General features: G+C 38.3%; 1 protein-coding gene across 1 annotated transcript in view; it reads right to left on the reverse strand.

The window, feature by feature from the left end:
- The window catches only part of SLC30A6 (solute carrier family 30 member 6), a 36,944-nt gene extending 27,821 nt beyond the window's left edge, over window positions 1–9,123 (reverse strand). The window contains exons 1-2 of the mRNA XM_080814464.1: window positions 9,074–9,123; window positions 4,150–4,236 (exon numbers count right to left, since the gene is read on the reverse strand). Coding sequence (XP_080670590.1) covers window positions 4,150–4,236; window positions 9,074–9,076 — 90 coding nt within the window. The 5' untranslated portion in view covers window positions 9,077–9,123. The remainder of the gene's footprint in view (window positions 1–4,149; window positions 4,237–9,073) is intronic.
- Window positions 9,124–13,886: the final 4,763 nt, after the last annotated feature.

The raw sequence follows: 13,886 nt of genomic DNA on the forward strand, positions 1-13,886 counted from the left end.
TAGGTTTAGGATGAAGAACACCTTCTCTGAGAAAGGTGAGAAGGGTAAAAAGGTTGACTAAAGGGACAGAGAAACTGTGATGAGAAAAGAAGTGACAGCAAAGCAGCACAGAGCTACCAGCCTCTACATCTCTAGAAAAGAAGAAACAAGGCCACTTTCTAAAATTAAGGGATGTGGTAGAATAAATAAGACTAGAAACTTAAATCCAGCAGTTCTAGTGAGCATACTTCTGAATCATCAGAGGAGAACAAGAATGGCCACCATGAATTTAGGGTAGACAACATTCTGCACCTTCCTCTACCCTGGAGCAAAACCAGAGAAGCAGGTGAGTTAGCGATGTCAGAGAGAGCTGAAATGATAGGTTAATGGGACCAGGGACTCTAATAGTAAGGACATTAATGAAGTGACTGGACATGGGCTCTAGTCAGGACAGGGATTCAAGAACAGTCAGAAAAGGAGGATAAGGCATGTAATTTGAAAATGACATTCTCTGCAGCTCTACTCAGGAATCATGCTATTTATCAACAAATACTTGAGTACCTATTTTGCAAAAGATGCTTTTCCAGGCACAGGAGATACAGGGGTGACAGACAATTAGCAAATATGCAAGGTCAGGTGGTGTAAGTGCTACAAAGGAAAAATAAAGTACGGTAAAAACACCGTAATGGGAGACATGGAAAGGGTGCTCAGCCACACAAGGTGGTCAAAAAGACCCCCTTGGTAAGGTAACATGTAACCAGAAATCTTACAGAGGCAAAGGTGCTAAGCATGCAGATATCTGGAAAAGAAAATGGGAACTACAGTGTGAATGCCCTGAGATAGAAGAGGACCTGGCTGAGGACAGATAGACGAGAGGCGAGAGGAAGTCCAGGGCTCCATCAAGGACTTCTTGTGTTTCAGATAAAAGAAATGGGATTTATTCCAAATGAGATGGAAAGCAGCTTAGTCTTCATTTCTAAAAGATCATTATGGCTTCTCTTTGTAGAATACACTGAATAGGGGCAATGACAGAAGTAGGAAAACCATTTAGAATGTGACTGCAGAAATCCATGTGAGAAATGGTGATTCTGAAGTTGGTAAGAAAGTGTTAAAAAAGTCATATTCTGTGTATTACATTGAAGACAGACCAGCAAGATTTACTTACAGAATGGATGAAGAATGAGAGAAAGAGAGGGAGAATGACTCCAAGGTTTCTGGCCTGTGCAGTGAAAGAAGAGAGTGGCCATTTAGTGAGGAAAGAACAGAAAAATCAAAGTTCAAGTTTGACCATATTAAATTTGAGATGCCTATTAGATACTCAAGTGGAAATGTTGAGACAGCCATGATATATATAGGAATCTAGAAGGAGGGGAAAAGTTATGGACTGAGATGTAAATATGACGTCATGAGCATGTGGCAGACAAAGCGTCACTTAGGTGTAATGAACAGAAACGACAGAAGCTGGAGCTCTAAGTGCTGGAGCTTAGCACTTAGCTCTAAGTGATGGAGAGTATCTGCACAATGCAGGTGTTCTCTAAAACTTAAGAGATCAGGAAGATGAGAGGGAAGTGATGAACAACGGCCAACTAAGTAGGAAGAAAACCAAAAGTGATACTTCAGAGCCGAAATGAAAAAGTGCTTTAAGGAAGAAGTAACAAATTTTTGTTAAATATTATTGAAGGTTAAGTAAAGTGGGAAATGAGGATGACCATTGATTTTGGTAACACAGTGTTTACCAGTTACTTTGTTAAAGCTGTTCCAGTGGATTGGTGGGGGGCTAGAACCAGACTGGTATATGTTTAGTGGAGACAAGGAGAAGAGAAAGTGAACAGGTAGTAAAGACAATTAGTTTAAGTAGTTTTGCTATAAAAGGAAGCAGAGAAATGAGGCAGTAGTTGAAAGTGGAAGATGTGGCATGTGCTCACGATGCAGGAAGGAACTGTAGGAAGCTTGTCTTTGAGTAGGCAACAAGTGGAAGCGCAGAGAGCCCATTCATAGAAACAGGAGCAAAGGCAGAATGTTGGGAGAGGACAGGATGTGGAAGTGTTTTCTGATTACTTCTTTTCCTTTAGTGAAACAGGAAGAAAGATCAACAGGTCAGAGTGAGGATGAATAAGATTTTGGAAGTTTGAGGACAGAAGACTATGAAAGACTATGGCATAAAATAACCACCCACAAAAATGGAAAACTGAATGATATACTATGGGCAGTACTAATGGCGCACTTGGGCATGAATTTAAAGTGAGACCAGTCACCATGGTTTTGTGTTTCTCTCAGGCTACATTCAGTTGCTTGGGTGCAGGTACAGAACATTAGGAATGTTGACTTAATGATGTTAAGGATTTGCCATGGAAGTATGAGAGGAAGAGTTACAGATGGAAGGGAGGGCACAAAGGAGTTGAAGACATATGTAAGAAATCAGTAATAATGGACCAAAGAATCTAAATTGGATAATTAAGCAGATAAGGATAAAAGAGGTGGAAAAACAGGGAAAATATGGCATAGTCAGTGGATTGTAGATCCTAGTAAGACTGAAGAATTACTGGAATTGGGATAATACAAGGAGTGAACTGGAATAACAAGAGATGGTGACTATGAGTGAAATAATTGAAACTGAGACAATGGGAAGATATAATTATGAATAATAATGGCGGTGGTATGGTCGTAGGAGTGGACAGCTGGAAGGGATGCAGGACAAGATTATTTGTGGTAAGGAAGTAAGGAACTGAGAAGTATGGATCTTCCTCATGATGTAAGGAATTACCATGAACCAAAACAGGAGTAGTAGTAAAGAGAGGTGAGCTAGGCACATCTTGTAAGATTTAAATTATGATGGACAGTATCTGCACAATGCAGGTGTTCTTATACCAGTTTTGCTCCTACTATCTATTCTGTGGTATATTGTGCTTCAATAAAGCTTATGGTTCAAGAATTTCCTGTTTACTTCTGTAATGTAGTTGCTTTCCACCAAGATTATAAAGTTCTATCTATCTGTTCTCAAGAGATCATCCTAAGTGGACTAGACACAGAAGCAGCAGATGAATTTCCTACTCTTGGCTCATTAACATCCAGAATATGACACTATTTTCAAATACTAGAATTACTGAGTTCTGACTATATTCCAAGGTTTTGGCAACAGGAAATATCGTGATAAGAAACAAAGAACAAAAGCCTCTAGTCTAGTATCATACATAATACATGACCAATGTCATAGGTACACTTACGTTCCACTGAAGCTAGGCTTATTTAAAATTCATCATGTATTTATTGGGTACTTATTTTGTACTTTTATTAAAAAGTGAACAAAACAGACACAGTCACTGTCTTCAGCGAGCTTATAGTATAATTTAGACAATAATGAAAATAGAACAGTAACTAGAAGGTCTATATTGGTGACCAAAAAGGATACTAATTATCTTTTTTTTAAATGTATGCTCTATGCCCAGCATGGGTGGGGTTTGAACTCATGACCTCAAAGCATAAGTTATTTTTCCTTCCTTACACCAAAAATGAGAAAACATGGCTTTAAACTACATCCATTAAGCTTTGCGCAGTGGCAGTATCGTAGCCAATGAGATTTATCCGAGGCGCGATTATTGCTAATTGTAAACTACATCCATTAACTTTGTAAAAAAAAGTAAAAGGCAATCATAAAATAATTTTTCTTTATAACTCATTAGAATTAGAATAAAAATCTTAACCAAAGCCTAGCTTCCTCCCAAGCAAAATAACTACATATCAAAGTAATTGATTTTTACATTACAATTTACATTAAATTTACAACATAATTTAATTTTCCATTAATATTTTGCTTAGCCAGCGGTGCCTGGCTCACTGTCAGTAGAGCATGAGACTTGATGTTGGTGTAGTGAGTTCGAGCTCCATGTTGGGTACAGAGATTACTTTTTAAAAAAAAATTGCTTATCCAACAACAACAACAACAAAAAATGAAAACAGTGTGGCATGGAGCATCTGGCTGGCTCAGCTGGTGGAGTATACAACTCTTAACCTTGGGGTTGTGAGTTCAAGCCCCATGTTGGGCAAGCGTTTACTTAAAAACAAAAGGTGTATGGTGGGATCACAAGTAATTTCTATAATGCCTTAAAAATTATCTTTTTCAATGTCATAATGTTGTCTGTACAGTGATTAGAGTTAATAAAGATAACTTACCCTTCGGTCTGCTGCTACAAGTCTAAATTCCTGTAATAACTTGCCAAAAAAAGATCTTTGTGGTTTTCTAAAGAGATGAATTGTCCCCTTTAAAAATAAACAAAAAATAAACAAATCAACATTGAAGCATCTAATCTTTTTCATATCCTGTGATGTGATACAATAGTAACAACTAACATTTACTGAATGCTTAATATGTGGCAAGCAATTATTCTAAATACTTTATGCATATTTATCTATTTCTCACAATTATCTATGAGATAGAAACAATCTTTTTTTTTTTTGAAGATTTTTATTTATTTGACAGAGAGAGATCACAAGAAGGCAGAGAGCCAGGCAGAGAGCCAGGCAGAGACAGAGGGGGAAGCAGGCTCCTCGCCGAGCAGAGAGCCCAATGGAGGGCCCGATCCCAGGACACTGAGATCATGACATGAGCTGAAGGCAGAGGCTTAACCCACTGAGCCACCCGGGAGCCCGTGGAAACAATCTTTAATTGTCCAAGGGAACAATGCTAACAAATGGCTGAGCAGAAATTCAAACCCAGCCATTTTATTTTTTTAAGGGTTTTATTTATTTCTTTATTTATTTGAGAGAGAGTGAGAGAGGACAAGCAGGGGTAATAGCAGAGGAAGAAGGAGAAGCAGACTCCCAGCTGAGCAGGGAGCCTGATGCGGGCCTTGATCCTAGAACCCTGGGATCATGACCCTAGCCAAAGGCAGACGCTTAACCGACTAAGCCACCCAGGTGCCCCCAAACCCAGGCATTTTAACTCCTGGCTACACAATTCTATTTTTAAATGGATTTTAGGTTATTTTGAACCATAAAATCAAACCATTTGCCAGATAGGCCTACTGGAAATAAAATACTACAATTAACTTAGTAGAAGTTTTATATGTGAAAAGTTTGGAAACTATTATTATAGTAAAATCTCTGAGGTTCTCTCTTAAGCATTCAAAGTCAAGAGACATCCTCGCTAGTCTCTGCAGTCCTTGCTAGAACACTGTATGGGACCAGCAGAGAAAGGGCATGATAGTGGGGTTACTGACAAGAGAAGAAATATAAGTGGAGACTACAGAGGAATCTGCCACTCAAGCTTATGAAATCTTAGAATAAAAGATAATTTAAGTATATATGGGAAATTAGCTTATGATTAAGTCAGTATCCAACATAAGCAGGAGAAAATATGAGTTACCCAATAAATGGTTTTTGGAAAAGGTAACATTGGATCCTTACTATATTTCTTACTCTAATTTTTTATTATGTTAAAACTAAAATACAAAACTACAGAATACTTGAAGAAATTTATGGATGTACAATTTTATAATCTTGGAGTTGGAAAAGACTTTTCATAAAAGGATATAAAACCAAGAAGCTGTAAAGGGAAAAACTGATCAATTTTACTATTTTGGGAATATAATAACAGACAAAAACAAAGAAAATCCTAGAGAGGGAAAATAAACTGGGAAAAAAAGTATTTTAATCGTTATTTCAAAAGGTAAGTATTGTTTCTAGGGAAAAAAATCTTTCACAATTATCAGTGGGTCATATATAATAACTTGATTGCTAAGTGCCATGCACTTAAATATTTATTTGGATTTTAATTTTAGCAAAGTGCTTTCCTAGATAGTAAGGCCACAATCACCATAACAACTGTTTCTACCTCACTACTGTTGGCCAATTTGACTTAAACACTTACATTCTACAGGAAGCAGTGGAACTGGGTGTTAACAGAAAAAAAATGAGGAAAACTTTCAGATCCAACTCCAGCACAGGTCTGATTTTCCTAGGTAATAGTAGGAACATCTCAGTAGCTATATAAAAAGGTATATCCCATTTCTTCAAAGCTCAGACATGTCATTAGTTTCATTAGATGAAACTCAGAAGAGGCAGAAGATAAAGTTGAGCACTAGAAATCTGGCATTTAAAACCAGAATGTTGATCATTGTTGAGGCCAAGTGATGGCTACATGGGCGCTTATTATATTATATTCTACTTTCCTGTTTTTGCAAATTTCTATAATAAAAAAAATTAAGTAAAACATACTTTAAAATATAAAAATAGAGGCGCCTGGGTGGCTCAGTCATTAAGCATCTGCCTTGTGCTCAGGTCATAATCCCAGGGTCCCAGGATTGAGCAGTGAGTCAGGTTCCCTGCTCAGCAAGAAGCCTGCTTCTCCCTCTCCCACTCCCCCTGCTTGTGCTCCCTCTCTTGCTGTCTCTATCAAATAAATAAATAAAATCTTAAAAAGTAAGTAAATATAAAAATAAAGCATTAGAAAAAAGTGTTACTAATTTTTGCTATCCAAATAAAGACCAGTGTGTGTGTGTGTGTAACTCAAAGACTTTGCTAAGCTAATTCAGTTGAGAAGGAACAATATGCTATTTTCATCTGAGATGCTAATGAATGGTCAATTAATAAATATACTCCATTTTTAATGAATTATGTGTGGGATATTTGGTCCCAAAGATAAGTTCTGCTTAATACTGTTATTCCTGGGTACCTTCTAACATCATCCCACTTTAAATGATTTAAGCTACTTTAAGTTTCAGGTTGAGAAAATAAGGTTTCTAAAAGGTAGAATGCCGTTTCTGATGCCATTCTGGTATTGGTTAAAAGAAGTAAAAACCCACAAAAATCCTAATGTTCATGTCACTTTCCAAAATTATATTGGCCCTCCATTGCTATCACCATAAACTCCTAATTTTACAACCTGAATTTCAATGCTTTCAATCACTTAGCCTGTTTCTTTCCAGTTTAATCTCTTGCTCCAGACAGGGAATCAACTCTAACTAAACTAGTGTACCCCTTGTCTAATGATCATATCACTCTAGAGTGAAAAGGCCAGACTTGTCTAACCAAGCTCTAACAGCCCTGTAATACTTAACAAATTACTTGACCTCTGTTTTCTCATCCAAATGAGAGTAATGAACAGTAAGATTAAGAGTAATAGAGTAGGGAGAAAATACTGTTTCATGGCTGACCTTCTACGTGAAGCCTTCCTAGATTATTCCAAACTATACTGTTCTTTATGCCACTTGCTTTGTAATTGACCAGAGGACAGCCTTCTTTACCCTATCATCATGGATTTTAAGTCAATTTTTTAGTAACTTCACTAATGACAAGGGCTGTATTTCCTTTACATTTTCTAAGATAGCATTGTGCTTTGCATATAACACCTTAATAAACAAGAGGGACTCCTAAACCCTTTCTTCCCCAAAACTTTTAAAATAAACTTTAAATGCTACTATTTTTCTGTATTATTAACGTTTCAAGCATAAAAACTTAGTGCCATAGCTATTTATTTGGTGTTTTATAAAACAGGTATTTATTGAAAACCTCCTCTCTGAGCCAGGGACAAGGCTCTGGGAATACCAGAGTGAATACAGAGGTCCTGCTCTCAAAGAGCTTACAGTCTAGGAAGTGAGAAAGACAAGTAAATACACAATTTTAACATAGTCTGGTAAGGGCTACATATGTTATTGGTAAATAACACCAAGATATCACAAGCACAAAGGAGGCACCTAACAGGATCTTGAGACACAGGCAGGAAGGCTCATGAGAGACTAAAGGGCTTTTGAGGGTTATACTGATAAGGATGAGGGGTAGGAGATGATTGGTTTAGGCAGATAGAACAGCATATACAAATTAGGTGCAAAGGCCTAATCCTGAAAACATCATGTGCAAGGTGTTCACTCTGACTGAATATGAATATATGTATGTGAAAAAAGAAGCTATAAAGAAGCTTGGCCCCTCTCCCCCAAAAAGCAGCAGCAGCAGCAACTTGACAACAGATAGCTTTGTATGCCATGCCAAATAGGACTTTATCTTGAGGACTGTGTGTGTGTGGTGGTGGTGGTGGGGTTTATGCAAGGGAGCAAGGGAGTGCCATGGTCCCCAATTTTAGAAATTTAATTCTGGCTACACAGTGGTGAATATTTTGAAGGAAGTAGCTGGAAGGCTATTTGGTCAGCACCCCCCCCCGCAAATAAGCTTTTACCCACTTTCTGTGTGCAAAAAACGGATTACAGAAAATTTACAAAAGAAAAAGCATAAGTAGGACATTTTTCTTGACCATATCCACTCAAGGAAAAAACTTACTAGAGTGACAATGGCTTAGGAACTGAAACGTGATCCTGTTCTCACATGGAGGCCATCAATAAGAGATCCATTAACTTCTCCGATAAAATGGGACCTCTTTTGACGCTAAAATTACAATCAATTTATCTTTTGATAAGATTCGGAGAGCTATACATTTGATCCGTAAAAGCATAAAAAGAATAATTTCTCTAAAAAATTTTAGGCTAAACATCATATCCCCGAAACCATAAGGTATACTGGGCTCTACAAAAGTAGGAAGAAACATGCAACAAAGATGCTCTACCGACACCGGGACTTTCTCCAGTCACTGGCCTTCTGAAAGTCGCGGCCGTGTCAGGCTATCTGGCACTCCATAAAGCCAAGTCGCGGTGTGGGGTGTTCACCTCAACATCCCGCTCATAACCCTCTTTATTAACGCCAACGGTATTGTCCCCGGTGTAAGCATCGCTAATTACGGTCGCTGTCGCTGTGGACTTGTTTTCAGAGCCTTCGTGGGTGTAGACGCTGACGCCGGCCAAGACTTTTAGCTCCGTATGAAGTAAATCTCGGCAAGGGAAAAGTCATAAGCTCGCTAAAAACTGAAAGCTCGGCCCCGAGCACGGCCGGGATCCCCAGCGTCTCACCAACCGGGTGAAGGAGACTGAGGGAATCAGCTCTGGGGGGAATGCTTCCGCCGTCACCGCTTCTCCTGTGGGGTGTGGGGAGCCAAGCACGACTCCCAGGACCCCACCTCTGGGCAGCTGAGGCCTGTCAAGGCCGCACTGGGATGAAAGACGGTAAGAGGAATCACCTAGGACAGAACCCCTCATACCCGCAGCCAACTCACCATGATAAGGAGAGGCACAGCTCCCGCCGGAAGACGCTCTGGGAGCTGGTTTTCCCTAGAGCGGAAGGGGTGGGGCATCAGAGGCCGATTGGCGGAGAGAGACGCGGGGGCGGAAATGCGTGCACTGTCTCTTGTTCCCGCCCTCTCTCAGGCTGTTCCGGCGTTCTACAGAGGTGAAGGCGGAGGCTAGGGTGACCCCACCGAGGCATTTGAGGGGTAGGTGGAGAGCCAGAGAGCTTGTTAAGGAGCCCTTAGGTTTTTTGTGTTGTTTTTTTTTTAAATGTATGATGTATTTTTATTTAAATGCAACTAATTCACATATAATGTATTATTGGTTTCAGAGGTAGAGGTCATTCATTAGTTGTATACAACGCCTAGTGCTCATTACATCACCTGCCCTCTTTAATGTCAATCACCCAGTTATCCCTTCACCTGCCTCGCTCCCCCCCCTCCCCTCAAACAACCCTTAGTTTGGTTCCTATGATTAAAAGTATCTTGTGTTTTGTCTCCCTCTCTGATTTCATCTTGGTTTTCCCCCCTTCCCTTCCCCTAGGACCCCATTTTGTTTCTTAAAATCCACATATGAGATCATGATAATTACCTTTGTTTTTTCACTTCACATAATACCCTCTAGTTCCATCCACCTCTTTGCAAATGGCAAGATTTCTTTTTTTTTGATGGCTGAGTAGTATTCCATTGTATATATACATACCACATCCCCTTTATCCATTCATCTGTTGATGGACTCTAGGTTCTTTCCATAGTTTGGCTGTTGTGGACATTGCTGCTATAAACATTGGGGTGCAGGTGCCCTTTCAGATCACTACATTTGTATCTTGGGGTAAATACCCAGTAGTGCAATTGCTGGTTAGTAGGGTAGCTGTATTTTCAACTTTTTGAGGAACCTCCATACTGTTTTCCAGAGTGGCTACACCAGCTTGCATCCCCACCAATAGTGTAGGAGGGTCTCCCTTTCTCCACATCCTTGGCAACATCTGTCTGTTCTGAATTGTTAATTTTAGCCATTCGGTTTGTGAGGTGGTATCTCATTGTGGTTTTGATTTGTATTTGGTTAGGGTTTATTTGTAATGTTAGGAAAATTTCATTTAGTGCTGAAGCGCTTTTACCTATGTTGTGTGATTTAATTTTTTGCCATACTTTGTGAAATAAATAGTATTTCCTTTTGAGGAAACAGGAAGAATAAGAAATTTGCATAGAGGCATACAGCTGCTTCTCCACAGTAGCTGAATTTGAAATGAGACCAAATATAGAATACCATGTACTGGGGCGCCTGGGTGGCTCAGTGGGTTAAGCCTCTGCCTTCGGCTTAGGTCATGATCCCAGCATCCTGGGATCGAGCCCCACATCGGGCTCTCTGCTCAGCCGGAAGCCTGCTTCCTCCTCTCTCTCTGCCTGCCTCTCTGCCTACTTCTGATCTCTGTCAAATAAATAAATAAAATTTAGAATACCATGTACTATCCTAAAACACTACCTAAATTCCCATGAAATTAATTTTATAATGGAAGTAATATTAATTATTTAGAGAAAGAAAACTTTAATTACTTAAAAGAGACAGAAAACAAGTAGGGAGGAAAAAATGTTTAATATGTTGATAGTGTCATGTAGAAAATGTTATGCTATAGAGAGTGACTGGGTTGCTGATTCATAGTAGTCCAAGAAGCTTCTCTAAGGAAAGTAAATTTGACTTCTGAATGACAAAGTCTTTCTGTGAAAATTATTCCAGGCAGGATAAATAATCCAAATATGTAAGTCAAAAACAAGCATAAGTGTTTCAAGGTCTCAAAGAAGGCAGTGTGTCTGGAGATCTAATGAAGACATCTAAATGGCAAACGGATCAGATCAAACAGGAATTTCTAATGTAGGGGTAAGGAGACCGATTTTGTTTTGTTTTGTTTTGTTTTCTAAGTGAGACAGGAAGCCTGTGAGGGTTTTAACAAAGGAATGACCTTTACATGGTGGTATGGAGAATGGATTGTAGGTGGATAGTAATAATGAACATTTACTAAGCACTTACATGGTAGACACTGTTTTATGAGTTTAACATGGATTAGCTTATTTAATCCTCCTAACCGGCATTTGGTATAGGTACTATTATTAGCCCCTGCTTGGAAAATTGTATGCCAACATCACATACTTAATGGCAGAACTAGAATTCTATGTTACAGAACCTAATTCTAAAACCTTACCTGCTACTCTGTGCTTACTACGCCTGGACAAGATTGGAAGCAATAGGTTGGGACATTATTGCCTTATTTACCCAGAGCAAATCATTCCTGATTTTTGAAGTTTCTTTATAGTCTTTTTAAAATCGGAATCAGATAGTATATACTGTAGTCTGCCTACTTCATGTAAGGGTGTATTCTAACTTTTCCCTATATCTTAATTTTTCCAGAATGTTGTTTTAATGACCTTAAAGAATTCAATCATAGGCATGTTCCTTTACATAATTCCTTATTGATGAGTGTAACAGGGTTTAGACATATCAAAAAGAAATCTCTCAAGCTATTTCAAGAAAAAAATATACTACAGGCAATTGGGTATAAAATGATAGGAAACAACTACAGAGGAGATCAACAAATAGAAGACTTGAACAATACTATATACCTATTAGACCTAACATATCTAGAATATACCACCCAACAGCAGAATACACATTCTTCTCAGGTGCACATGAAGCATTTTCCAGGAGAATACATATGTTTGGCCATAAAACAATCATCAATAAATTTGAAAGGATTAAAATCATAGACAGTATGTTCTCCAAACATACTGGAATGAAATTAGAAATCCATAATTAAAGGAAATTTGGGATTTTCACATTTTATGGAAATTAAAAAACATAGTCTTTAATAGTCAGTGGGTCAAAGAAGAAATTCCAACAGAACTTTGAAAATACATTAAGATGAATGAAAATGAAAACTCAATATACTAAAACTTATTGGATACAGCAAAAGCTGCAGGCAGAAATTTAAGCTATAAATGCCTATATTTTAAAAGGAAGAAATATCTCAAGTCAATAATCTTTTTTTTTTTTTTCAGATTTTATTTATTTGACAGACAGATATCACAAGCAGGCAGAAAGGCAGGCAGAGAGAGAGGGGGAAGCAGGCTTCCCACTGAGCAGAGAGCACGATGCGGGGCTCAATCCCATGACCCAGGGATCATGACCTGAACCAAAGGCAGATGCTTTAACCCACATGAGCTACCCAGGCACCCCTAACCTTTCATCACAATAGAAAAAGAGCAAACTAAAGCAAACAAAGGAAGTAATAAATCTTGGAGAGGAAATAAATGAAGTGGGGAATAGGAAAACAATAGAGAAAAATTCACAAAACCAAATATTGGCTCTTTGAAAAGTTCAACAAAATTGACAAAGCTTTACTGACCATATAAAAAAGAATACTGAAAATACTAAAATCAGGAAAGGAAGAAGAGGACAAGTTACTGCTGGTCTTACAGATATAAGGAGGATAGGGAATATTATAAACAATTGTATACCAACAAATTAAATAACCTAGATGAAACAGACTAATTTCTATAAAGACACAAACTACTGAAACTGACTCAAGTATAAATAGAACATGTGACTAAATGTTTAGCAAAAGATTGAATTTATAATTTAAAAACTTGGGCACCTAGGTGGCTCAGTGGATTAAAGCCTCTGCCTTTGGCTCAGGTCATGATTCCAGGGTCCTGGGATTGAGTCCCACATCAGACTCTCTGCTCAGTGGTGAGCCTGCTTCCCTTCCTCTCTCTGCCTGCCTCTCTGCCTACTTGTGATTTCTCTCTCTCTGTCAAATAAATAAATAAAATCTTTAAAAAAATTTAAAAACTTCCCACAGGAACGCCAGGGTGGCTCAGTCAGTTCAGTTCAGGTCATGATCCCAGCATCCTGGGATCAAGTCCCACATTGGGCTCCTCACTCGGCAGGTAGTTTGCTTCTCTCCTTCTGCCTCTGCCTGCCACTCTGCCTGCCTGTGCTCTCTTTGACAAATAAATAAATAAAATCTTAAAAAACAACAACAACAACAACAAAAAACTTTCCACAAAGCAAAACTCAGACAAAGATGGCTTCTTTACTTGTGAATTCTGCCAAACATTTAAAGAATTAGCACCAACCGTTCACAAACTCTTCCCCCAAAATAGAAGGGAACACTTTCCAATTCAGTCTACAAAGAATTACCCTGATACCAAGACTAGAAAAAGACAAGAAAACTACAGACCAACATCCCATGTGAATATGGATGCAAAAAACAAAAAGCAAAAAACGAAAAAACCTCAACAAAATAGCAAAATGAATCCACCACCATATAAAAGGAATCATACACCACGAATGAGTGTGAATTATTACAGGAATGCAAAGTTGGCTTAACAAATCAAAATCAAACAATGCAATACAGCATACTGATAAGGGGGAAAAATCACATGATCATCTCAATAGATGCAGAAAAAGCATTTGACAACTCCAACACCTCTATTTGGGGGGGGGGGGAAAACCACCCCACACTCAACAAAGTAGGAATAAAATTACAGAAATGGTTTATGTTGAATAATTAGCCCTTTTAGTTTGGAAGTATACTGTTTTGCAATTAGATCTAGATCTTTGTGTAAAATCATTAGACTTTTATTTTGAAAGTATTTTTGCCATTATTCTCTTTCCAGCTGCTTTTGCTATTCTTTATCTGTACTATAAAGTCTTGTTCTGTTTTGTTTCTATTGTATTATTTCTATTTAATGTATAAGGGAACATTCCAAAGGAAACAGATGTTAAGTATAAACATGATAAACCTTC

The sequence above is a fragment of the Martes martes genome (assembly GCF_963455335.1).
Source record: "Martes martes genome assembly, chromosome: 9".
NCBI classification, from domain to species: domain Eukaryota; kingdom Metazoa; phylum Chordata; class Mammalia; order Carnivora; family Mustelidae; genus Martes; species Martes martes.